General features: G+C 35.9%; 1 protein-coding gene across 2 annotated transcripts in view; it reads right to left on the bottom strand.

Annotated features, from left to right (window-relative positions):
* Positions 1-25,044, bottom strand: part of LOC131149281 (DNA polymerase epsilon catalytic subunit A-like) — a 152,062-nt gene extending 127,018 nt beyond the window's left edge. For both annotated transcript variants that reach the window (XR_009135188.1, XM_058099594.1), the window contains exons 1-7: positions 24,728-25,044; positions 24,400-24,465; positions 24,213-24,272; positions 24,017-24,112; positions 14,797-14,957; positions 14,489-14,577; positions 14,164-14,381 (exon numbers count right to left, since the gene is read on the bottom strand). Coding sequence is in view for 1 of the 2 variants with exons in the window: in XM_058099594.1 (XP_057955577.1) it covers positions 14,164-14,381; positions 14,489-14,577; positions 14,797-14,957; positions 24,017-24,112; positions 24,213-24,272; positions 24,400-24,465; positions 24,728-24,889 (852 nt within the window). In the remaining variant the exon portion in view is untranslated. The remainder of the gene's footprint in view (positions 1-14,163; positions 14,382-14,488; positions 14,578-14,796; positions 14,958-24,016; positions 24,113-24,212; positions 24,273-24,399; positions 24,466-24,727) is intronic.
* Between the last annotated feature and the right edge of the window lie 367 nt (positions 25,045-25,411).

The raw sequence follows: 25,411 nt of genomic DNA, 5'->3' as shown, positions 1-25,411 counted from the left end.
ATCCTAATACAAGGAACCTCTCCAATGGGCACCTTTAAGGTACAGCAAGATACGAACAATTGCATCCTAGTGATTTGTCAAGGACAATCAAAGAACTAGCTCAATACGTCGTTATGAAAAATATTCTCATCAAGTAACTATGATGTAGTTTAATTTCCAAACGAATCTCTAATATCACCCAGCATAAGTCAAAAATAAGCTACATCTGGTAGTAATTTGTTGCTCCTTAGGTGTATGAACATGTTTGGATCCAAACAAATTAATCTCCTTCAAAACATCAAAAGCACGCTTCCTCTATGGACAATCCCCAAACTAGGATAACTCTATGCTCAAAAGTATTTCGACAACCCCACACATTTAGCCTAAAACTTTGTCTGTAGAAAATGCTTCAAGCGTTGAAAATCCTAGTGGCAGTAGTATGACAATATAATACAGAGTGATGCACATCTAAGGAACAAACTCAAGCACTACCACATTGAAATATACCAAACTATGCTCAAGGAGATTTCTTTAGACCATATAAGAATTTTTTTAGACGATAAACCAAGGTCGGCAAAAGTGAGCTTATTCCGATTGGAGAGAGCACGGGGGGGACTTTTCCTTTCTGGTCTTTTGGGTTGCAAGATGGAACCTTTCCCATTAATTACCTTGGTCACCCCCTCAGAGCCAAATTCAAAGACAAAGGAGTCTAGGACCCTATTATTGAAAAGTTTGAAAGGATATAGGCAGGATCAAAAAGCAATCTCTTATCAAAAGAAGGTAGACCCACTTCTATAATGAGCACTTTCACGAATCTTCCAATTTACTTCCTGTATCTCCTTCCCTTACTGACCTCAGCAGTTAGGAGATTGGAAAGAATTCAGAGAAGATTTCCTTGGGGAAGCTTAGGGGAGGAGTTTAAATATCACCTTGTTAAAGGGGAATGGTCAAACAACCCATTTGTTTGGGAGGTTTGGGGTTGAAATCCCTCCTCACTTTCAATAAAGCCCTCCTCAAGAAGTGGTAATAGAGGTTCATGAAGAAGAAAGACCACTTTTGGTAGGATATTATTGTTTCTAAGTATGGGCTTGAGCACAATGATTGGAAAACTCACAATAGAAGGGGTCCCTATGGAGTGGGAGTACAGAAATTCATTAGGAAAGGATGGAATGATTATTTCCAATTTTGTGACATTTCAAGTGGGGAATTGGGATAATGTTTACTTTTGGCATGATGTGTGGCGTGAGAATAGTAATTTTAGAGCTACCTTTCCTCACCTATAGCTTAGCTTGTGATAAAAATCTCCTCATCAATCATCATCTCCAAATCACTAATCAAGAAATTAGGACATTTTTTTTACAATGAACATGGCAGATTAGGAACTTCACACGCTCTAACTTTAACAGATTTCTTGACAAATTCTGTCACCAAAACATACCCAACGAACCAAAATGGGCTTTGGACAAAAATGATGTTTTCCTTGTAAAATTTTTCTACAAGAAGTTCTCATAATTGGAAACAAGTTGCAATAACTCCCCTTAGATTCACATTTGGAGGGCAGCTGCCCCTTCAAAGGTTGCCTTTTTTGCTTGGGAGTCAGTTCATGGAAATATTTTAATCCTCGGCAATCTACAGAAAAGAGGGCTTACAGTCACAATTAGGTGTTTTCTCTATATCGCTGGCATAGAATCAGTCAAACCACATTCTTCTCAACTGCCCTGGACAAGGAACCTATGGAATTTGGCAATTTACTTGGCTGTGCGGCAGTGGGTTATGACAAATTTAGTTAGAGGGAAGATTTGGGCTTAGAAAGGCACTAGAGCCACAAAGAAGAAGCAAAAGGGTTTGAATCTCATCCCTCTCACCATCTTTTGGTGTGCTTGGAAAGAAAGAAATCAAAGAGCCTTCAAAGCCTCAACTACTTTGCTTCAAACTTGCAAAGACCAATGGAATGCTGCTGTCTCTAGCTGGCTTAGTGGGAAAATTGTTAGTGATCATTATGTAATCTTTGATGTTTGCAACACTCTTTAGAGTGATTGATGTTTTGTACCACAAGTTGGGATCCCCTTGATGCCTTGCTAATATATTTTTTCTTTGCTAATTTATAAATAAAAAATTTATTAAAAAAAAAAAACCCAAGGTTGACTACTCCTTGAGCAACAAATCCGAGTGCTTGCTCCACATAGACGTCCTCCTGAAAATCACTATGTAGGAAAGCATTCTTCACATCTAAATGATGCAACAGCCGATAAGGATTGAACTTCACAATGTATACCCAAAAATAGACTTATTAGCACGAAGTGCAAGCTCCCAAGTATCATTTTTATATAAAGCATGCATCTCTTCATCCATTACCGCCTCCACTCAAAGTGTGATAAGGCTTTTGGCACGAACATGGAAAAGGAAATGGAAGATAGAGTAGTAATAAAACTATAATATAGAGGTGAGAGGAAATGATAAAAAAGTTAGAAATCAGATTTACAGTACAAGTGCATTTACCTTTTTTAACAACAATAGGAATTGGATCATTAAACAAAGTCTGAAGGCAAGGCATTAGACTATAGAGGACTCTCTCCTCCCTTGAGTTAATGTCATGTTCACTCATCTCAGTTGAGACATAAGGATGACTAGGCGTAAGTGGTAGACCAAAATCTGGAAGACTTCAAAAAGGAAAGGATGCATCAATATGGCAATGAGTCAAAGTAATATGGTATAGACTCAAAGAAAGTAACATTAACAAAGATAAAGAAGCAACGCAAAGTAGGACCATAAAATCAGTACCCCATTTAAGTATGAGTACCCCAAAAAAATAAACTTAAAATGACAAAGATCCAACAACTTATCCACCCCTCTATTTAAGTGATGGACAAAAGATATAGGCCAAATATACAAGAAAGCAATAGGAACAATGAAGCGGCAAGGAAGCGAACAAAATAAATTATTTTCCCATCAAGGCCAAAGGATGACATTATGTCGATAAGGGAGCAAGCAATGAGCATGGCATCACTCCAGAACACTTTGGAGACATCCGTCTAATACAAAAAGGTACAAGTCACTTCAAATATATGTTTGTTTTTCCTCTCGAGAACTCCATTATGTTGTGGAGTGTGGGCAAAAGATGATAAATGTATCATTTCAAAATCTAGTCATATAGGTAGTGAATTGGGTGCTAAAGTACCCTTTGTCATCATCACTACGAAGTATGTAAATTAAATCGAGTTTTTATTTTGGAACAAAAGGCACAAAAGAACATTAAATAACTTAAATTCATCCTTCATTAATAGAGTGAAATCATTCTTGATAACATAACTGATACCCAAAATGTAACTTCAACATGACACAACTAGGACCCCGAACATTATAACGAACTAACATAAAAGGGCTTATGGCCCGTTCATTAACTCAGGAAGCAAACTAGACATGATGGTGCCAATTGACAAGACTCAAACCCCAAACTAGATGTATGACTCAACTCCTCTTTTAACTTATCAAATGAAGGATGACCAAAAGATGAAAATGGATTTAAAGCAGTGTGATGGCTACAATAGTACACCCGGAATAAGGAGGCAGCAAATTAAAGTACTAAAATCCAACAGCCTCATATCCTCCACAAACCTTCCTCATCTTCAAATCCTAAATGACAATAGAACAAGGAACAACTTATTGGTTGTGATCTTGCTAAAAAACATAAGATTAGAAGGAACTTTAGGAATATACAGAATTGAAGAAAGAGAGATAAAGGAAGTAGAGTTGATTGTCCGTATTCCCCTAATTATGGTAGCGGACCCATTGACAAGGGTAACACAAGCTAAGTCGTTTAAAGGGTGGAAAACATATTGGTTGCACCTATCACAATATCAACAAAATCAATGACCCAAGGACTAAGGGGGGAGATATAGAAAGACAAACAAGTCGTAAGGTTACCTATCTGAGCAAGGGATACAATAGGAAGAGATGCTTGCTGCAATGCATGATACTACAAGAACTTTTGAATACTTTCCCTTTAATAAAGTTATAGCTCCAGTGGTTAAACTAGTAGAGGTGGAATATGCAGTGACTACAGGGAGCCTTCCATGAGGATCCCAACACTACTCGAATGATCCCCCTACCCCACCCACAATGAAAACACTTGCATATGGTACCTCTAGCACGTCCATCTCTTAATCTAACATTACCCAAACAGGCCCAGTATAACTTCTGCTATGAACTACTTTGTGCGGGAGATCAGACAAAATCAAAAGTTGAGGCACACAGACAACGAGGTTAAGGAATGAGTGCGAGAAGAGGCATGGATCTCACACACATCAACAAAATAAGGCAACTTAGCACTACCAATCTGAGATTGGACTGATTCAAAATCAAGCTTAGAACCTGCTAGGATCCAAAGAACTGTCATATGCTCCCTTTGCTTTTGCATCCCATGAACACCAACCATTATGGATTGCACAATGTGGAGTTCCCCATGGATGCACTTGTCTCTGCGAATTACGTCTCTGTTGTAGTTGAAATACTCCAATGGCAAGTCAAACATACAAATCAAGTTACTAGAATAAAGCAATTTAGCATAATCTTGTATTCCCTTAACTGTATCAAAGTGCACACACAATCTAAGGTGTCAACAAGGAAACAATCAAAGCATCCAGGAACCAAAACCTTCTTGTTATCATGATGGAGATTTGACTGAAGATGTTGTTTGAACTTTCCTTACCCGGCATGGCAAATATATTTTGACCACCTTATATCACTACAAGTAGTTGTCCCCTCCTAGCTTTTTGGTTGAAATTTGTGTCCCCAGATATAATGAATGGCAACACACATAATTTCTTTCTTTTTTGGGGTAGCCAAAGAAGAGGAATTCATTAAAATAGAAAGAATATACAAAAAGGAGGATAAGACATCCCCCTAAACAGAAAGAAGGAAAGAATAAAATAAAACAATAAGATAAGAAGCAGCGGTCAGACAAATAAAGCTAGCCAATCCTGATGAATATCAAAAAACATCACTCCTTTAAAACAGCCCAACACACCAAAGAGAGGCTAGTAATGGATCTTCTCCCATGACAAAGAGGAATTCACCTTTTCCCATAAATACCAAGCATTTTATTTCCAGCCATTAACCTCACACAGCTGCGAAAACTGCAAAACTCCACACAGCATCTGATTCCTTCCTTTTATCAAAACCAAAAATACAGATTACTAACAAATCCTCCACCAACTCTAGACAAACACGACTTTCTCCCAGGAGACTAAAAAAGGCTTATTCCAAGTATCCAAGCAAAAGTGCTTCACAAAAACAGGTGAGAAGTTGTTTCTCTAGAATGAGTTAGCTTCTTGTGGAAATAATTCTCAATAATTGTAACATAGGAAAAGGTATGTATAAATAGATGTACAGCAGAAGAATAGAAGGAAAGAACCAAGAAGGAAAGAACCAAAGATGCTAACTTCTAAGGAAACCAAATATTCTAGGATATTCTTTCCGGCCATTAACCTCACACAGCTGTGAAAACTGCACAACTCCACACAGCATCTGATTCCTTCCTTTTATCAAAACCAGAAAAACAGATTACTAACAAATCCTCCACCAACTTTGGACAAACACAACTTTCTCCCAGGAGACTTAAAAAGGCTTATTCCAAGTATCCAAGCAAAAGTGCTTCACAAAAACAGGTGAGAAGTTGTTTCTCTAGAATGAGATAGCTTCTTGTGGAAATAATTCTCATTAATTGTAACATAGGTACAGGTATGTATAAATAGATGTATAGCTGAAGAATAGAAGGAAAGAACCAAAGATGCTAACTTCTATGGAAACAAAATATTCTAGGATATTCGCACATTCACAGCCGAGATTTTCTTAGAAAAAATAGGAAAGTTGACTAAACAGATTTGAAACTTTCCAACACTCCCCCTCAAGTTGGCTTGAAGATATCTTCCATGGCCAGCTTGCTAATGAAGTTTTCAAACTATTTCTTCGGCAGTCCCTTTGTCAGTATGTCTGCTACTTGCTCAGTTGTCGAGATATATGGCAGACAGATTACTCCCTCATCTATTTTCTCCTTCATAAAATGCTTGTCTACCTCCACATGTTTAGTTCTATCATGAAGAACTGGATTGTGAGCGATAGCTATTGCAGCTTTATTGTCACAATATAGTTTCATTGGTAGTGAACTAGAAATCTTTAATTCTTCCAGCAACCTTTAGATCCATAGTGCTTCACAAATTCCATGAGCAACAGCCCTAAATTCTACCTCTGCACTACTCCTTGCCACCACATTTTGTTTCTTGCTGCGCCATGTTACTAGGTTTCCTCCAACAAAGGTGCAATAGCTAGAAGTTGATCTTCTATCAGTGATACTTCCAGCCCAATCTGCATCAGTGTATACTTCAACCTGTAAATTCCCATGTCCTCCAAATAATAAACCTTTACTTGGAGTCCCTTTTAGATACCTTAGAATCCTGTACACAACATTAAAATGCTCGAGTCCTGGTGAGTGCATAAATTGACTTACCATGCTTGTTGCAAAGGCTATGTCAGGACGTGTATGAGAGAGATAAAGGAGTTTCCCTACCAATCTTTGGTATTGCTCTCTGTTGATCACTTCTTCAGCCTTAGCTGGTTGGAGTTTTATGTTCAGCACTATAGGTGTTTCAGCTGCTTTGCACCCTAGCAAACCTATTTATCCAAGTAAATCAAGCACATACTTGCATTGGGAAACAAAAATTCCTTTCTTTGACCTTGCAAATTCCATACCATGAAAATACTTCAAGTTGCCTAAGTCTTTGATATCAAATTCCTGAGCAAGGATCTTCTTTAACCTCTTTAGCTCATTGCTATCATCACCTGTCAGAATTATATCATCTGCATAGACAATAAGGATAGTCATTTTACCTTCACTTGTGTGTCTATAGAACATAGTATGATCGGCTTGACCTTGGCTGTAGTCATGACTCTTTACTACCTTCCCAAAACGTTCAAACCAAGTTCTAGGAGATTGTTTGAGTCCATACAATGATTTCCTTAATCTGCACACCTTGCCTTTGCCACATTTCCCTTCAAATCTTGGCAGTAGATCCATAAAGACTTCCTCCTCTAAGTCTCCATTTAAGAAGGCATTCTTCACATCTAGTTGATATAAAGGCCAGTTAGAGTGAGCTGCTAGAGAGAGCAACACACGAATTGAGTTCATCTTGGCTACAGGAGCAAATGTTTCCTGGTAGTCAATTCCATATGTTTGAGTGAACCCCTTTGCCACAAGTCTTGCTCCGTACCTTTCTATACTCCCATCAGCCTAGAATTTTACTGTAAATACCCATGTACAGCCAACAGTCTTCTTCCCCTTCGATAGGTCACCAATTTCCCAAGTGCTGTTAGCGATTAGTGCATCCTTCTCTTCTTGAACAGCCAATCTCCATTCCGGGTGATCTAGTGCTTCCTAAATGGTTCTTAGAATAAACAGATGAGAAACATCTGAAGTAAAGGCCTTATGAGAATCGGAGAGTCTATGATAGGATAGATGGTTGGAAATAGGATGTGTGGTACATGTTCTAACTCCTTTCCTTAGGGCAATGGGCAGGTCAAGATCAATAGAATTATCAAAACAAGAATCTGGAGAAGCAAAAGTACCTAGAGTATGTGAAGGAGGACCAACTTGTGTAGGTGATGATGATTGGCCTTGCTCTGGATTTGAAGAAAGAGCTCTATTATTCTGATGATTTCTTCTTCTGGTATAAACACGAAGCTCAGATGAGGGAATATTTGATAGTAATTCTCTCCCTGTTTGTGAATCAGGTATGCCTTGTATAGGTAGACTAGGATTTCCATTATTTTCGCCAGTTAAAGTATCGATTTTCTGACCCTTTAAAGAGTGGATGTCAATGTCAGGGAAAACATTTGGAAGAGGCTTAGAGGTTTTCCAAAACTCATCTTCAGTTTCCTTTTTCTCCCCCTGAAGATAGTTATGGCCAAAAAAGGGCCAGTTTTCAATAAAAACAACATCCATACTGATATGAACTTTTCTGGTTAGAGGGTTAAAACATTTGTACCCTTTTTTATTAGGAACATATCCAAGGAAAACACATTTTTCTGCCCTAAGATCAAGCTTGGATCGAAGATTGGTAGGTATATGAACAAAAACAGTGCATCCAAACACTTTTAGTGGCAGGTTTGATGTTATCCGACATGTAGGAAACAGTTTTTTTAGGAAATCTAAGGGAGTGATGTATTTTAGCACTCGAGTAGGCATCCTATTAATGAGATAACATGCAGTTAAAATAGCATCACCCCATAGATATTTAGGAACTTGCATTGAAAACATTAGGGCCCGTGCAACCTCTAACAAATGGCGATTTTTTTTCTCTCAGCGATGCCATTTTGTTGTGGGGTGTCACGACAAGTAGATTGATGTTGAATACCCTTTGTTGAAAGAAACGTTCTTAAACATTCGTTAAAATATTCAGTACCATTATCAGTTCTAAGGATATTGATTTTCGTTTGGAATTGGGTTTCAACCGTATTATAAAAATCCTGAAAAAAAATTTCAACCTTAGATTTTTCACTCAATAAGTACACTCAACACAAACGTGTATGATCATCAATAAATGTAACAAACCATTTCTTACCAGAAGTAGTAGTGATTTTTGAGGGACCCCAAACATCACTATGAATTAAATAAAAAGGTTTGGAAGATAGATAAGCTTTTGATTGATAGGTGCTTCGGTGAATTTTGGATATGTGGCAAACATCACAATGAAGAGAATTGCAATCTAGTTTTTCAAATAAGCTAGGAAACAAATATCTTAAATAGAGAAAACTAGGAAGTCCTAGTCTAAGATGCCAAAGCATTATTTGTTCATGAACAGAAACAGAACTTGTACTACTACTCAAACTCTGAGCTTGTTATTGTTGAATAAAGTCTCATCGAAGTAGTAGTCCATCAATCATCCTAGCACTGCCAATCATCCTCCCCGAGAGTTGGTCCTAAAATTCATAATGGGAATCAAAGAAAACGACACAACAATTAGAATCCCGTTAGAGTTTACTAACAAACAGCAGGTTACAAGCAAGTTTAGGGATGTGAAGGACAGATTTGAGTTCTATTTTTTCAGAGATTTGGACAAAACCTGTTCTAGCAATGGATGAAAAACTTCCATCTGCAATTCTAATCTTTTTATTGCCAGAACAAGGAGAATAAGATTGAAACAATTGTGAGGTACTGGTCATGTGATTAGATGCACTAGAATCAATAATCCATCATGCAAAATTTAAGCAACAAGGATAGGCACTAAAGTTATCACCTGTTTGGGCCAATGAACCAGTAGGAAGACCAGAGGCAGAAGTCGATTTCAGCAGTTGAAGAAGATGATCCACCTGCTCAGCACTTAGGAAATTAGCTTCATTGGCTTTAGGGGCTGCATGATATCTATCAGAGGGTCCAAATTTGTTCCTCTTCAAGTTTGCTGGCTTTCCATGAAGTTTCTAGTAATTTTCTCGAGTGTGGTGAGGCTTATTGCAATAGCCACGCCATACTCAAGGATTATCTTTCAACCTCCTTTGATTAGAGTAAGGCTGTTGTGTAGAAATATTGGCAGTAGCCAAATCTGTGTTACCAGCAACATAAGAAGCAGGATTATTGGCAGCAAGTAGAGCAGAATTTTGCAGAGTCTCATCCTCCTTTTTCTTCATCATCACACTCCTTGGACAATCTTCTCGTCGTACTTCAAAAAATACTTCCCTGAGTGGGGGTAGAGGCTGTCTCCCTAAGATTCTTCCCCTTACTTCATCAAACTCATCATTAAGTCCAGCCAAGAATGTTTCAGCCATGGCTACAGCAACAGAAGAGATTAGGGTAGAGTTGAACAAGGAAGAAAACCCTATAGAGATTAGGGTCAGATTGGAGCCGCCAAGGGAAAACTAGGGCTTACACAAGGCCAAGAGACAAACTTAGCTTTGATACCATCTAGAATGAGATAGCTTCTTGTGGAAATAATTCTCAGTAATTGTAACTTAGGTACAGGTCTGTATAAATAGATGTACAGCAAAAGAATAGAAGGAAAGAACCAAGAAGGAAAGAACCAAAGATGCTAACTTCTAAGGAAACTAAATATTCTAGGATATTCACACATTTACAGCTGAGATTCTCTTAGAAAAAATAGGAAAGTTGACTAAACAGATTTGAAACTTTCCAACAGTTTCTAAACTGTCATGACATAAAGAACACAAATGAGGTGAAAGTGCCTTTTGAAGGTGTCCTCCTAAGTAACACATTGTTGGTGTCCACTCAATTAAGAACAACCAACCAAATAAGAAACTTTGGCCTTCCAAATAGTCCTATTAAGCGGGCAAGAAATATTTGCATTAGTGAAAAATCAAAAAAATAAATTTGTAAGAATAAAACCACGAGGAATTTAAAGACGAAGAACAACTATCCCTCCTAATGGAAGGACAACAATTCTCCAACAAAAGTAACAATGAAGAAAGCTCCTCCGACTCCCTATCATTTAGAGTTATGCAAAAGTGGGAATCCCAAGAAGATAAATCACCTTCAAAAATCATAAAAGAAGAAATAGTACCAATATGCCTAGAAACCGAAAGCAATGAAGGCGGGGAAAAGATATGAACAAAGCAGTTCCCATTCAGATATCCTCCAAAAAATAAATATGTTGAACCATTACCCAAAACAAAATTAGTATGAGGAATGAAAAGGGGCTAAATATAAGAAACACAACTCCACAGGCTTTCATAAGAACACCTAGTTCCCAATTAGCACCCCACCCGCTCACTCGCAAGACAAATTTACTTCTAATGACTATGCCAAAGAGAAAACTCCTCAAAATGAAACTAACCCTTTAGCCATAAAAGCAGTGTTTTTAAACACCAACTTACCAAGACCCAAACCCCCATCCAACTTAGTCATACACACAATCATCCAACTAATTAAAGGATCCTCTTCTTTCCAACCCAAGAACAAAGGAAATTTCTCATAACCTTCCCAAGCTTACTAGCCATCCCCACCATAATATTAAAAATAGACAAATAATAAAGAGGTATACTAGCAATACAAGCCTAAAGAAGAGTAATACAACCCCCCAGGAAAATAATGCACCTTCCAACCATCCAAATGCTTAGACACCCTCTCCACCATTGGATCCCAAAACCCACCAACTTAGGATTACCGCCAACTCCTAAATAAGACAAGGGCTAATCCAAAAGACCACAACCCAATCGCAAAGCCAAATCCCCTAGATCTAATGGAACTTAGACTAATAGCCACAATACAATTTTTCCCCAAATTCATTTTAGGCCCAAAAACCCTGTCAAATATTTGAAGCAAAGTCGAAGAATTGAACAAAGAATCTCTATGCACACCTAAGAAAAACAAAATACCATCAGCAACACACATGATTTAGACCACTAACAACCACAAGCAATCAATAAATACCATGCTGGCAAAGACACAAAGGTCAATTCACCTAAAACAATTATGAATGAACACAATCATCCAAGATCTGATCTATGGACCAAAATTGAAGGCACCCACAAGCCTTCAACTTCCAAAACATGTTACACAAGCCCAAGCGAGCAAGATCAACCAAGCTGGAGGGAAAAACAGATCAATTTCAAATCATTGGAAGGCACCCGACATGTGAGGACGCGTGCGCTGACAACCAAAGATGAAATTTCAGGGTAACCTAATTGGCACCCTATGAATGCAACTGATATGTTAGTTTTTCAAAAGGGGCTCTAGAACTATTACTGATCTGAGACGCAATGGCAGGATAGGTTTCCAGCAACGGTTTCAATGACGACTTCATTATCTTGATGGACCACGATGTTGGTTAGGGTTTGGGCATGCGTAACACTGTACATGATCATGATAATGACTTAGGGTTTTTAGTATAATTGCTCTAATACATGTTAAGAAATAAAAGAAGAAGAAAGAGGATAGAAGAAATTGTTGTAGTCAGAACCTAGGTTAGCAATAGGTCTGGTCTCCATCTCTATTTATAACATATCTAATGCACAACATAATAACCATCATACCCTTACTAATTCACTGACTAACATAGAGCAATGTACACCACCGTATGTGCTGTCAAAAGAAAAACATTCAGTAATAACACATTATAACCAACCTCTTCTAGAAGAATCGGATAGAAAGATGTGGGTCTTCTTAAGAGCTGCCACTCTTTCCAATGACTATCCAATAATCTGACTTAGGACAGCCATCAAAATTAAATCTAAATAGTCTGTTTGGAAAGGAAAGGTAAGGGAATAACTGTAAGGGTTGAAGATGTCAAGGCTTTGAAGATAATTACTAACTCGAATTATACAACTTGAGAGCTAGATTTTCTGAACAGGAAATTATTTAAGATTTTAGGGGTTCAACAAAAACAGTTTAGGGTTTCAAGATGAAGCTTTGATTTTAAAAAATAGAGGGGAGAAGAGGAAACAAGGATTGATCTGATTATAAATTCATTAATGTAGGTAATCATGCCTTCATTAATCAACCAAACACCCAAAATTTAATGAATCAAAATCTGTTTCTTTTGTATCAATCAACAAATTCTCAAAATTTTGCAAATCAATTGAAACCCTCTAAAGACAACTCTAGTTAACTTAGAAACCAACTAGGGCTCAAATTCCTCTTTAGATTTTTTTTTTTTTTTTTTCTAAACTTGTTTCAAAAGAAAGAATTTCTAGATGAACTTAAAGTAAAACTAAACAAAATGAAACCCTAAGAATATTAGAAAGCCTCCAAAATTAAAAATCCTGAAAAAAAAATATCTCCTTAAAGACTAAACTAAATCCAAATAACATAAATCCTATAGCCAAATGACTAGTAAACCTAATATAAACTTTATGTTAATCTATAAACTTACCAAAATATCCTTCCAAAGTCATAATAATCCCAAGTTCCCAATACAAAAATATTCCATTTATGCCTAAAGTTTCCTTGCTTCCCTCTACCCTTGGCTTTAATGTGAGAAATCAAAAGTTTGTGTGTTCAAATATTTATTACTCAGTCCATACCCACTTTCTGCAGGATAAAGTCCATTACATGGATAACATTAGGAATAATATTAAAAATTGAAAAACAGAAAGGGAAACAGTATCCCATGACCTCTTCGAACATAGAGTCACCTCCCGTTGATTCCATACAGTGATAATGCTCTCAGGATTCAATTTACAAGTTCTCTTCCAAGACATATTTTTCATATTTACCAATTAATTCAGTCTAATTATATTTAAAAATGCAAATATTCACCTCATGCTGTCCAATATCTTATCCCAATAAAAGAATTCCACATGAAGATCTTCAATGTGGTAGTAAACTAAGTTGGATGTCATAACCATGCATCCCAAGTGGCTGTGCAATTAACCAGTCATACCATTCACTGAACAGAAGAGCTAAGTTAAATTATGTAATCACATGAGGACATCCCACCTCCCACCTTCCCCAATAAAACAAACAAACAAACAAAACCCTCCAATGGGGGATATGACCAAATGATGGTTTCAAACCACAAAGCATATTGAAACATGTCCCCCTGAGCCTAATTGACCATTAACCTGTTCCAAACCATTAACTGAACACCAAAGTGAAGTTAGAAATGATGAGACAAGGTCATCCAGTTATTACTTTTGAACAAAATCATCAAATTATTTAATTACTATTGGAGATATGTTATCACATTTCTTTCTACAAAGGACATTCTAAGTACCTTTTGCATCCTTCTAGATGAAGGCATTATGCACATTCACCTTTTCTTAAATAGGCTATCAACAAATAAGATATGGACTCCCATTCGGGTCTTCTGTAATATACAAGATCCCAATCCTCCATGTTTCTTCTGAAAGTTAAAAGCAGAAAAGAGAGAGAGAGAAGAAGAAGAAGAAGAAGAAAACGAAAGAAAGAAATAAAGAAAGAAAGAGAGAAAGAACGAAAGAAAGAGAGACCTCCCTGTGCCTCAAAATTTTCCTGTAGAAGCTGATTTAAGTATGATTTGGATGTAAGACCATAATAGAAATTAAATTCAGTTTGGAACAAATCTCTATCAAATGTAAAACCATATTTACAAAATTTTAAGCATCCTAAAATTCAAAAAACAAATCAAAGAGAGGAAGCATCATAAACGAGTCAAGAAAATGCAGAGAAGCTGCAAATAGCATTATCTCTATTGTGCACACCTCTCTGTTAATTATCAGGTATCCTTGTCCATCAATCATATATGATATCATCATTACTAGATCATATTCAGCATCTGGAAATTTCAAAGGAAGCTTTGTTGTCTCAATGTCAAATGCACAAACACGAACTTCAGCACGTTGTAGAAGATCAGTCCTCTTCACCAACACAACACCAGCACTGGATACACTAACGTCATACCACTGCCCAGATCTTACATCTGAATTGCATTGAATTCACATTATGACCAAAAAAACTCATTAAAACATTAAAAAAAATGCAAAGGTAATACAAGATTTGCAACCTAAAGGACAGTATAGAAATCACCATTGTCAATGGCAAAGCGAACATGATAAGGTACATCATACTCCCGAAGATCAAGAATACAATCTATAAAATCCTGAGGTCTTTGTTTACTGCAAATCATGCATCAAAAATATCTCAGAAACAGGAAAACAAATTTGCTAATACAGTGAAATGAAAAATATTCCATAGCTTTTAGATACCGAAATAAATACTTCGCTAAAATAAGGATTGCAGAAACCAGAACTAGTTTCTCTCTGTGACAGCAGCAACCTAGTAAAGAAATTAACTTTGGCCAAACACAACCTGAATCAGAAATATGGAGCCCTAACCTTTTCCCTGTTAATATGGACTCATATGCTTCAGCAGCATCAAACTCTGACTGGTTTCTTTCAACGACATGCAGTAAATCACTCTTGACATGCATTAATTGTTGAACAGTATCAAAAAATATCTTCAAATAAGACTTGTGTAAGCCAGACAAATGGTTTTTCTGTCAATTAGTGTATAAAACAGTTAGCAAACATAGATTGGGCAAATATGATTACATAAGTTCAATCCAATTAGCATAAATAAGATATTGAGTCAGCAATGGATATGATGAAGAAATAATCAGATGAAAATAAAACAAATGCATTAAACAAATTTTACAGCTGGTAAGAAATATTTGGAAACCTTTATGTGCATAGGATGATTAATACTTCAGTAATATCAACAATTTGAAAGAACCAATCAGGAATAATTAGTCATTGAGTGATTTCAACACCATAAAATGAAAATTAACAAAAACTGAAGTCTTTCAATGCTAAGCAAGCATTTTCAGTGAGTACAAAGCCACTCTCTCCTCGTTCCATATGCTGGTTTGTTGTCACAGTGCATTGCCGGATTAATGTAAACATTTAAGTCAGTTAAAGAAAACATATGGATACATGCCAGCAAAAGATGAGGTATATGTTAGATTGTATGAGCTCATTTAGGACACCAAATCATGGCATTCCTTTGCAACATTAATAGCATTGTCACGGAAGCTAGATTGTGCTTGTGACATATTAAATGCATAGCTAGAAGAAAGGGCACAGCCCAGGTTGGCATAATCAGTATAAACCCCTGTAGCAGAGCTGAACCAAAATGAAGATTACCAATATTTTTCTACAATAAGCCAGATAAGATTTAATACAACTTCCGGTTTTGATGCAAGAGCTGTTGGGTTAAGACTGAGCCTAAAATACAAGGGATAACGATCTGCTAGACTACAAGATTTGGATGTGTTTCAAGATTTGTTCTTGTTTAGGATTCCTACAAGAGAGGCTCGAAAGTTAGAGAAGTTAATTAGGGATATGCAAGACCAATTCACAGCAAGGAATTCAGCAAGAAAATGATAAAACGTTAAGAGTAAATCAAAAGAAGGCAACAGAAAAATAAATGGGAGAATTAAAGAGAGGGGGGGAAATTAAGGCAAGATCCAATTTAGGGCTTAATTCTCAATATTCAAATCTGCCCCTTGCAGTTACACATCAAGCCTTTGCTTTCTCCAAATACAAAAGAACCTAACAATCTCAAGGAAATAATATCAAATACCATGAGGAAACAATCCCTAGAATAATAACAAATCCCTAATACGGAAAAAAAATCTGGAAGATAATACAAATCCCTAATTAATGAAACATAATAGCAAATCCATAAACACTCAAAATTACAAAATTAAATCTGAATATCCTAAATTACGCCTACACATATGGTAAGCTTTAACATTCCCTTGCACATGCAACCCGATTGCAAGTGGAGAGATAGACAAACAATATATAACTTAACACCTATCACTTGGAATAAGATAATTTTCAATCACCACACAATAAACTCAGGCCACAAAACTAGAACCCTGAACCTCTTGGCAAGTGGCAACCATAACTCTGATACCATGTTAGATTACCATTTCACCTAAACAATTAAGTAGTTCGGTGCAAGCCAAAAACTTATATCAAGCTTAACTGCTTAACATAGTTATTACCAAATGGTACATGTCTTTACAAATATGTACCAACCACATAACCCCCCCCCCCTTTTATCTTTCTAGAAACCACCATAGAACTTCCTTCTAGGTAGATAAAAGCCATGTACAAGTCCCTTTTTTTTCCTTAAACTTTTCCATTAATCTTTTTAATAGATATATAAGGCCCATTTAGGTGTGGAAAACATTCTCAGTTTTCCAGGTTTTAGTTTTCCAAAGAATTGTAAAAGTTTAGATTATTTTTTAGTTTTCCAATAGTCATACTAAAAACGTAGACAATAAGGAGTTTGTTTAAAATGTGCAAAACAATTTTTTATTATTTATGGATCTCAAAATAATTATAAAAAAACAAGTTGTTTTTTAATTTTCCAAAAATTTTGTGAGGTAATATTTGGGATCATGGATTTTAGGTTTGAATTTGGATTTGTGTGGATTTAGAAGAAACTCTATACATAACTACACAAATTTCGTGCTCACATACACAAAGTAAGAATTAGAAACCTAGAAAAAAAGTAAAAAGATGTTTTCCAACTTTTTGGGAAAACAAGGTGGCATTTTTGTGATTATTTGAAAAATTAGAAATGGAAAATACTACTATTTCCACAAACAAAAAGTGGCAAAACTGTTTATTGTTCATCTATTTCATATAAATTCTGTAAAAATGACATGAGCTTAATTTTTTGTAATTTTTTGAAAAAACCAAAATGGACAATGAAAATTGTTTTCTACAACTAAATGAGCCCGTGGCTTTTAGAGTTAATCACTTGGGTGTAAAGCCAGTCTATTATTATAAAAATCCTAACTTCTAACTTTAGTCTTTGTTCAAGTCTCATGAGTTTGATTTGGCAATAATTATTTCAATTTTGAATATCTCCTAAACATTTCCAAACTTCAATTTCCAAGTCAACAAGTCGTTCAACTTTTCCATTTTTTATCTTCTTTAGTGCATACTTAACTTCTTTTGCTCTAATTTTATGGATAAATCTTAATTTTTTAGATTTTTAAGTCTCCCACCAGGTTTTCATTCAAAATCTTACTCAAACAATATTTCAATTTTCTTTTATGTAGCCTTCTTTAACTAAAACACTATCATACGCATTTTTATACATTTTATGTTACCTGTGCCTTTTTGCTTTTGATTTCTCTAGCTCTAGCAAGTTCAAATATGCCTTTTTCTTTTCTACAGTATCATCTAGTCTAGTATATAAATTATTATATGTCTAATTTACAGCTCTTTTTTCGCATCTGTTTAATTCTTTTCTTACCTCTTTTACACTTTCCAAAGCTTCCAGATTTCTACATTGTTGCCAAGTCTTAAACTGCATCCCTTTTGTCTTAAGTGTTTTTCGATGCCTTGAACCCCCACCAACTCTTTTTACTACTTTTACTGTCACATTCCTTTTAATTTTAAGGGTATTCTACCATCACACATATACCCAAAGCACTTCTTCATTTTACCAACTTGCTTTAACTTTGTATTGCATCTTCTTCGATTTCTCCATCATAAGATCCAAAAATGTATTCAGGAAGAAAATAAAGAGATTAGAACCACTGTGAGGACAAGAAATCCTCCAAAAGAAACAACCACCAAAATAAAGAAAGAATAAAGAAGCAAAGAAAAAAAAAGAAAAATAAAAACTAATAAAAACTTAATGGTCATTTTAGGATGAATATGAGAGACTATTAAACTTGATGGTCCAGAGATTCAGCACTAGTAGACTCCAATATACCCTGGATCTATCATGCAAGCTATAGAAATTGAAGAACATGCAATAGAGAGTTAAAGCAAGTTGGATAAAATGGAGAATGCATGGTCTATAAGACCAAATATTCTATATGGATCAAAATGTCAAGCAACTAAGAAGCAATAGAGAAAAGCCTGAATGCTACTTTCATCACTCTCATCCCTAAAAAAAATGAAGTAATTGAATTAAAGGATTTTCGCCCTATTAGTCTTGTTGGGGGGGTTTATAAGATCATTGCTAAGGTCTTAGCCACCAGACTTCGCACGGTTATGGAAGATATAATTTCAACTTCACAGAATGCTTTTGTGAGAAACAGGCAGATTCTTGACCCTGTACTTATTGCTAATGAATGCCTTGATAGTAGATTGAAAACTGCGGTGCCAGGGCTACTTTGCAAATCAGATGTTGAGAAGGCTTTTGATCATGTAAATTGGGGTTTTCTTATGCAGTTACTAGAACGGGGTGGGTTCTCTGCCAAATGGTGGCGGTGGATTTTCTTTTGTATATCTACAGTTCGTTTCTCCATTCTGATAAATGGCACTCCTTGTGGGTTTTTTGAGAGCTCAAGGGGGTTGAGACAAGGTGACCCATTGTCTCCTTTGTTGTTTGTCTTGGTTATGGAAGCCCTGGGGAGAATGTTGGATAAAGCTGTCCATGATGGTCACATGCCAGGCTTTGGTGTGGGGCGTATAGAGGGAAGAGCTCTGGTGGTGTCTCATCTTCTCTTTGCGGACAATACTCTAATTTTTTGTGACACTGATCTGGATCAGATTTTGTTTCTCCGTGTGATACTTATGCGGTTTGAGGCAGTCTCTGGTTTAAAGATTAATTTGGGCAAGTCAGAGTTGGTTCCTATCGGTACGGTGTTTAATTTTGACTTATTCTTGCACGTCCTTGGCTGTAAACAAGGTAATCTTCCAAAGAAATATTTGGGTCTTCCTTTGGGAGCCAAATTCAAGGATAAGACAATATGGAACCCAATTTTGGAGAAGATAGAACGAAGATTAGCAGGGTGGAAACGTTTGTACTTATCTAAGGGAGGTAGAGTCACGTTAATTAAAAGCACTCTATCTAATTTACCCACTTACTTTCTATCTTTATTTCCTATCCTGCTGCTATGGCTAACCATATTGAGAAACTTCAAAGGAATTTTTTATGGGGTGGCATTGGTGATGAACCAAAATTCCATTTGGTTAAATGGGATACTGTTTGCTCTCCCATTTCTTCGGGTGGTTTGGGGATAAGGAAGGTGAGACAGTTTAATGAAGCTTTGCTTGGGAAGTGGTTATGGAGATTTGGGATGGAGAAGGCTGCTCTTTGGAAGCAAGTGATAGAAGTGAAATACAGCTGTGAATGGGGTGGTTGGTGTACTAGGCCCGTTAATGGTCCACATGGTGTTGGCTTGTGGAAAAATATTAGTCAGGGATGGCCTTCTTTTTCTTGCCACGTTCTACATGATATTGGAAATGGGTCTAAGGTGAAATTTTGGCAAGACCATTGGTGTGGTGAGATGTCTCTTGCAGTCAGCTATCCTGATTTGTATAGATTCTGCCAAGATAAAGAAGCTAGCGTGGCTGAGCTTATGAAGTTTGATAATGGAGTCTTGTTTTGGGATGTAAGTTTCTTTAGGGTATGCATCTTTGGGAATAAGAGGCCTTGACTGGTTTTATGGATACCATTTATGGTGCATCGGTGAAGGGGTCTGGTGAGAATAAGATGTGCTGGAAATCTGATAAAGAGAAGGGCTTCTTGGTTAAAGGTTATTATGGTATTTTAATGGGCTCCAAAGATTGTGGCTTTCCTTGGAAAAGTATTTGGAAACAGAAAATTCCATCTAGAGAAGCTTTTTTTGTTTGGACTGCTGCTTTAGGGAAATGCTTAACGATTGGCAATTTACGAAAAAGAAAGGTTTGGATATTGGATTGGTGCTACATGTGCAAGTGTAATAATGAGACGGATGATCATCTTTTTATTCATTGTCCGGTTGCAATGGACTTGTGGGTTATGGTGTTTGGAGTGAGCTGGGTTATGCCGCAATCTGTAGTGGGACTTCTAGTGTGTTGGCAAGGCAGATTTGATCATTATTGAAATGGGTTTATTTGGTTGATAGTTCATCATTCTTTATTGTGGTGTCTTTGGAGGGAGAGAAATAGTAGGTGTTTTGAAGATAAGGAAAGATCCATTTCGGACCTGAAGCTATTTTTTTTTACAACTTTGATGGATTGGTTGGCTGCTTTGTGAAACCAATCATTTTCTTCTGTTTCTGATTTACTAGATTCTTGTAATTTCTGTTTTTGATTTGTTTACCCCATGTACACTCCTTGTGTACTTGGTGTTCATTTTTTATATCAATAAACTTATTACTTATCAAAAAAATATTCGAAAGATAAAAGTTAATGAAATCAGAATGCTAAGGCGGATGAGTGGTGTAACTACTTTTAAGAATCAGCCGTTATCATGTCATAAGACAAAATCTCGTATGTATCCTAACTACATCTCTATCAATATTCATCAATCGATGTGATCTACTATGGTTTCATATTGATCATAATGATCTAAAACCTGTTGTTACTTATCACAATGGATTGTTATGCCTTTACACTATTTTCAAATTGCTTTAACATATTTTTCACTAATTTTGTATTCTTAAAAACATTTCAAGCTTTTAAACTTGAAAAAGAATTTATAAACTATATTCATCATATTTACTATCAAAAACTCAAGAATTTAACTCAAACTAGTTGAAGATAACAAATTGTCTGTCATGCAGGAGAGCATAAATTATATTTCAAAAGTTTTCTCTTCTTCTGGTTAGAAATCACATTTTGTAATGTACATCTACATCCTTCAATTGCTAAAAAATAGGGTCAAACTTAAATTTGAAGCCAAGTAATTTTTAGTATCTGCTCCATGCCATTCATTATTAGATTATATTTTCATTTTTTTAAGTGTTTATGCAATGAAATATGAAACATAAATATGTTTCATTGTTTATGTTGCATTATTTTGTGAATTGCTATATCAATATGCATACTCAATAAAATGGTGACAAGTAACAGCCACTAGGATTTTCTCGCTTTAGCAACAAAGAGTCAATATAGCATTCAACATGTTTGGCATATGATATGTTACTTGATTTAAAATCTTGGTAATAGCCATATAAGACAATAGTTGAAAGATTTTTAAGTCAACACATGTGATTCTATAAGTTTTAACAAGTTCATAATTCTCATTGACAAATTCACATATGCATTATGTAACATTCGAAACAGCAACAAGCATAACCGTTACACAAACTTCTAACATTTTTTAAACCTATAGGTATAACTCTAAAAGATAAATTAAAAAATAAACAAATATGTGACAGCTAGAATAACTGGCCCATGATCGTGAGTAAGGATTTAACAACACTCCAACTTTTGAAGAATATTGCTCTAGATCAATGTAACCTAGAACGTGGAATGTTTTGGTTCATGGAATGGGAACGAGATCACAGTACGGTCCATGCTTTGAAATGCAGAACATTAGGGGTATATTTGATTAAATATATTGGTGAACAAAGTGTCTTGTATATTTTGGGAAGCATGTTGAGCTCTTTCTAAATCTAGAAGATATTTTCTGTTGTGGAATAGATTAATAATCATAGAAATAGAATTTAAATGTGATGATTCCCCACTTTTATCTAAAAAGCTATGTTACGTGAGAAATATTGAACTAAAACTTTGGATTGCTAGATTTAGTGTTCCAGAACGAAAATGTACCACATTTTGGAATGTTCGTACGAATACATGGCTTGCTAAGGTGTTAGCATTTTCTGGTAATTATGCTCTAGATTGTCCAAAATGATACAGGAAGATTAATGTAGCCAACCAAGTAGTAGGGCTTTAGGCTAGGTTGTTGTTGTCGCCTTTTCGGTGGTAGTATTTCAAACTCTGCTAATGGAAGAAGTAACTTTGAGATGCATGTTAATGTTCAGTCCATTTTATTGGTGAACAAATTAGTAGAAGCCTATTAAAATAGTCAAACCCTACAACATCACAAAACACTTGAAGCGCTATTTATTAGGATCATAAGAGTAAAACAAATTCAAAAGGAGCTAGTCTAAATATCCTAATCTTGCCCCCCCCCCCCCCGGGGCATACACACACTCTGCCAATTCACAGCAACTTCATTATCTTTTGTGTAGTTGATGTTTCTTAAAAGCTCGAGGTTTGATCAGCTTGTTCAAAGACTGAACTGATGTTAAATCAGCAAAGCTTAAAATCCCATTATTCTAAGTCACTATAAAAATCATTAACTTTCTGCCATGCAGCTCTATCTAAGGCCAATGAAATTACTCTTATCCTTCCAAGTGCACCAAAAGTTGTTTGGTAGGCATCATGGTTATCAAAACCACAATCTGGATCCTGCGATCCTACAGTCAAGAATAGAATCTTAATCAAGTAGAATCCCAATAGGATCTTATCTGGATCATTAGAATCTTAGGACCATGATCCTACTTGGGATCCTACTTAGGATCCTACCGATCCTACTTGCGCAATGCAATATGAATTTTTTCCTGTTTGGGATTTTAAATAAAAAGCTCAATCTATATTTTTTATTGGGCCAAACTCTTTACTTCTGCAATAAACTAAAACTTTGGGTCCAGCTGGCTCAAATGCATCAAAACTAGGACAAAAAAACAAGCATGTCCTAGGATATGTTCATTGAAGCCGAGAGGACAGCTAAGCATCTCTTGAAAGCTATCTTTCTTTGAAATTGAAAGCTCTCTGAGAGCTTAGAATCCTTGAAGACCCGAGTTGTCTATCAGGCTGGGAATACCAGCTGATAGCTTCGAGATCAAAGAGAGCTTCAACAATTAGGGAGTTGTACAGTTAGGCTGAGAGCTTAAAGTTGCAGGCTTGTAATAGTTACACATTATCTATGGTCTTTTTTACTTTCTTGATTTTCTTCTCTCTTATTAACGACAAGCCAAAGACAAAAACAGAGAGCATATAGCTTTCTTTTCCTTCATCGTTTCTTTTTTACTAACAAAAGGATCTTCTTCCTTCAACAAAAAGCTTTTCTTTTCCTTCTTTTCTTCCTCTTCCTTTCTTTCCATCTTATCCTTCTTCTACTAATGGTCTGATGACAAGACAAAACCATAGAAGCTGAGAAGTTTACATGAGTTTATTGAACTAATATTAACAAATTCTTCATTTTATCTTCATTTTTTTGCTTGTCTTTTTTATTACAACTATTTAATAAACAAGCTAGCTATAGTGCCCTTTGCAGAGCACTTTGCAATTCAGACTATTCGAATCTTTTTTAGGGTTAAAATTGTTAAAGGAAAAACATACTAGTTGCTAGCTACATTCGTGAAATTTGTTTTAATTTCTTTAACTTACTACCAAAATTGTAGTCTTATTTTATTGAGAGTTGTTTCAAAACGCCAAAAACATAAATTGTAAATTTATTATGTTGTAAGTAGAATCTTACAATGCACAATCCGATCCTACAATCTAATCCTGCGGGTACCCACCCCCCCCCCCCCCCCCGGGCGGAAAAACGATCTTACGTAGGATCCCAATTCTAAGAACCTTGGTAGGCATATATAGATGCTTAGATGTAATTGGAGATGTGAAACAAACAAGTAAAAAATGAAACAACAACAACAACAACTAAGCCTTAAATTAGACATTTTATACAATCTTGGACAAGCAAATAAAAAAATATACAAGATATTTAAAAATGAAAAAGGCCTCATGCGTGGGAAAAAAGTGAAAATATATGGTATATTTTAATAAATAAGTTGCTTACTAATCCGAGGTCTTCCTTCTTCACAATTTCTATATTAACAATTTGACCTTCATAACGTCGCCTCAAATACGCCTCAACATCCATTTCCATTTTTTCCTATAAAACCATCATTTTCTCCATCATCAGTAATTGTGCAATTTAATTAATACTGACTTTACAAATACAATAATTTTCAGAAATAGTGAGAGCAGTATACCTTTGTGGCAGCATAGAAATAAGGACGAAACTTGTACTTAGATTTGAAGGTAGAACCATCCTAAAGTGAAATATAATATAAACTTTGCAAACTCATCAAACGAATAACAAAAAGAAAATAATTTTCAAACTTACCAATAGCAATGGTTTACCGTGACAAGTGCAAGTAAGGAAAAATAAAATTTTACCTGAGTAACGAAATAGAGGTCAACACAACTATAGACTTTTCCAGTGTCTTGGTCCTCCCAGGAAGACTGCATATTACAAAAATATTAGCCCATTATGTGAACATTACACTGTTTGTATTCAAAATTTATGCAACCCCAGAACCCAATTCATTCGCTATGGAATATGAGTAAGAGCCAATATGACAGAAATTCAAAAATATATTATTGTTTTTTTTTCATTTATCATCTTCTCGTGAATCAAAATCTCTTTTCATTAACTTTCATTTCGTTTTTTTGGCAACCAAAAGGGGGAGTAAGAGTGTTTCGGGGCAAAATGGGCTTGACTTACAGGTGCAAAAGTAAGCAGCCATCCGAGGCGCTTGTCCCCTTCGGAGAAGAGATCAAAACCGAGCTTGGAGTCGAGTCCTTCTTCTGCGTTGTGGACAAGCAGCTTACGCTTCCTGGGGTTTCGCGAATCACTGCGGTCTCGCCTTCTGCTCTCGCCGTTCATTCCTGATCTCTGGTAGAGAGCTTGTGCCGGGACGCTTTCTTATGGATGGGGAAGATTTTAGACGCGGGACAATCGAAAGAGAGAGAAATCGAAGCAGAGAGAGAGAGTAAGAGAGTTCGCAAACCCTTCTGAGGCTATTGCCGCTCGATTGGGGACTCCGGTGTTTTCCCGCGCTCTCTCGAATATTAAAAGATATTATTATTTTGTGATATTAAATCATTATAATATTATAAATAATTGTTAATTTACTTGTTTTACATTGAATTACATAATTTTTACCGTTTGCAGTGGTCTAATTGGCAAAATGAATTAATTTTGATAATTCATTTTTTTTTATTGTGGTTCTAAATCAAATCAAACGTATCCACAATCATTTTCTACCCAACAACTTTGTAATATATATATATATATATATATATATATATATATATATCCTTGTTTTGATTTAAGGTCAATTTTATACTATTCTTATTTTTGAGTTTCAAAGTTGCTACACAAGAATCATATACATTGTTGTTATGT

This window comes from Malania oleifera, chromosome 2, assembly GCF_029873635.1.
Source record: "Malania oleifera isolate guangnan ecotype guangnan chromosome 2, ASM2987363v1, whole genome shotgun sequence".
Classification (NCBI taxonomy): Eukaryota; Viridiplantae; Streptophyta; class Magnoliopsida; order Santalales; family Ximeniaceae; genus Malania; species Malania oleifera.
This window is presented reverse-complemented; position numbering and strand designations above follow the sequence as displayed.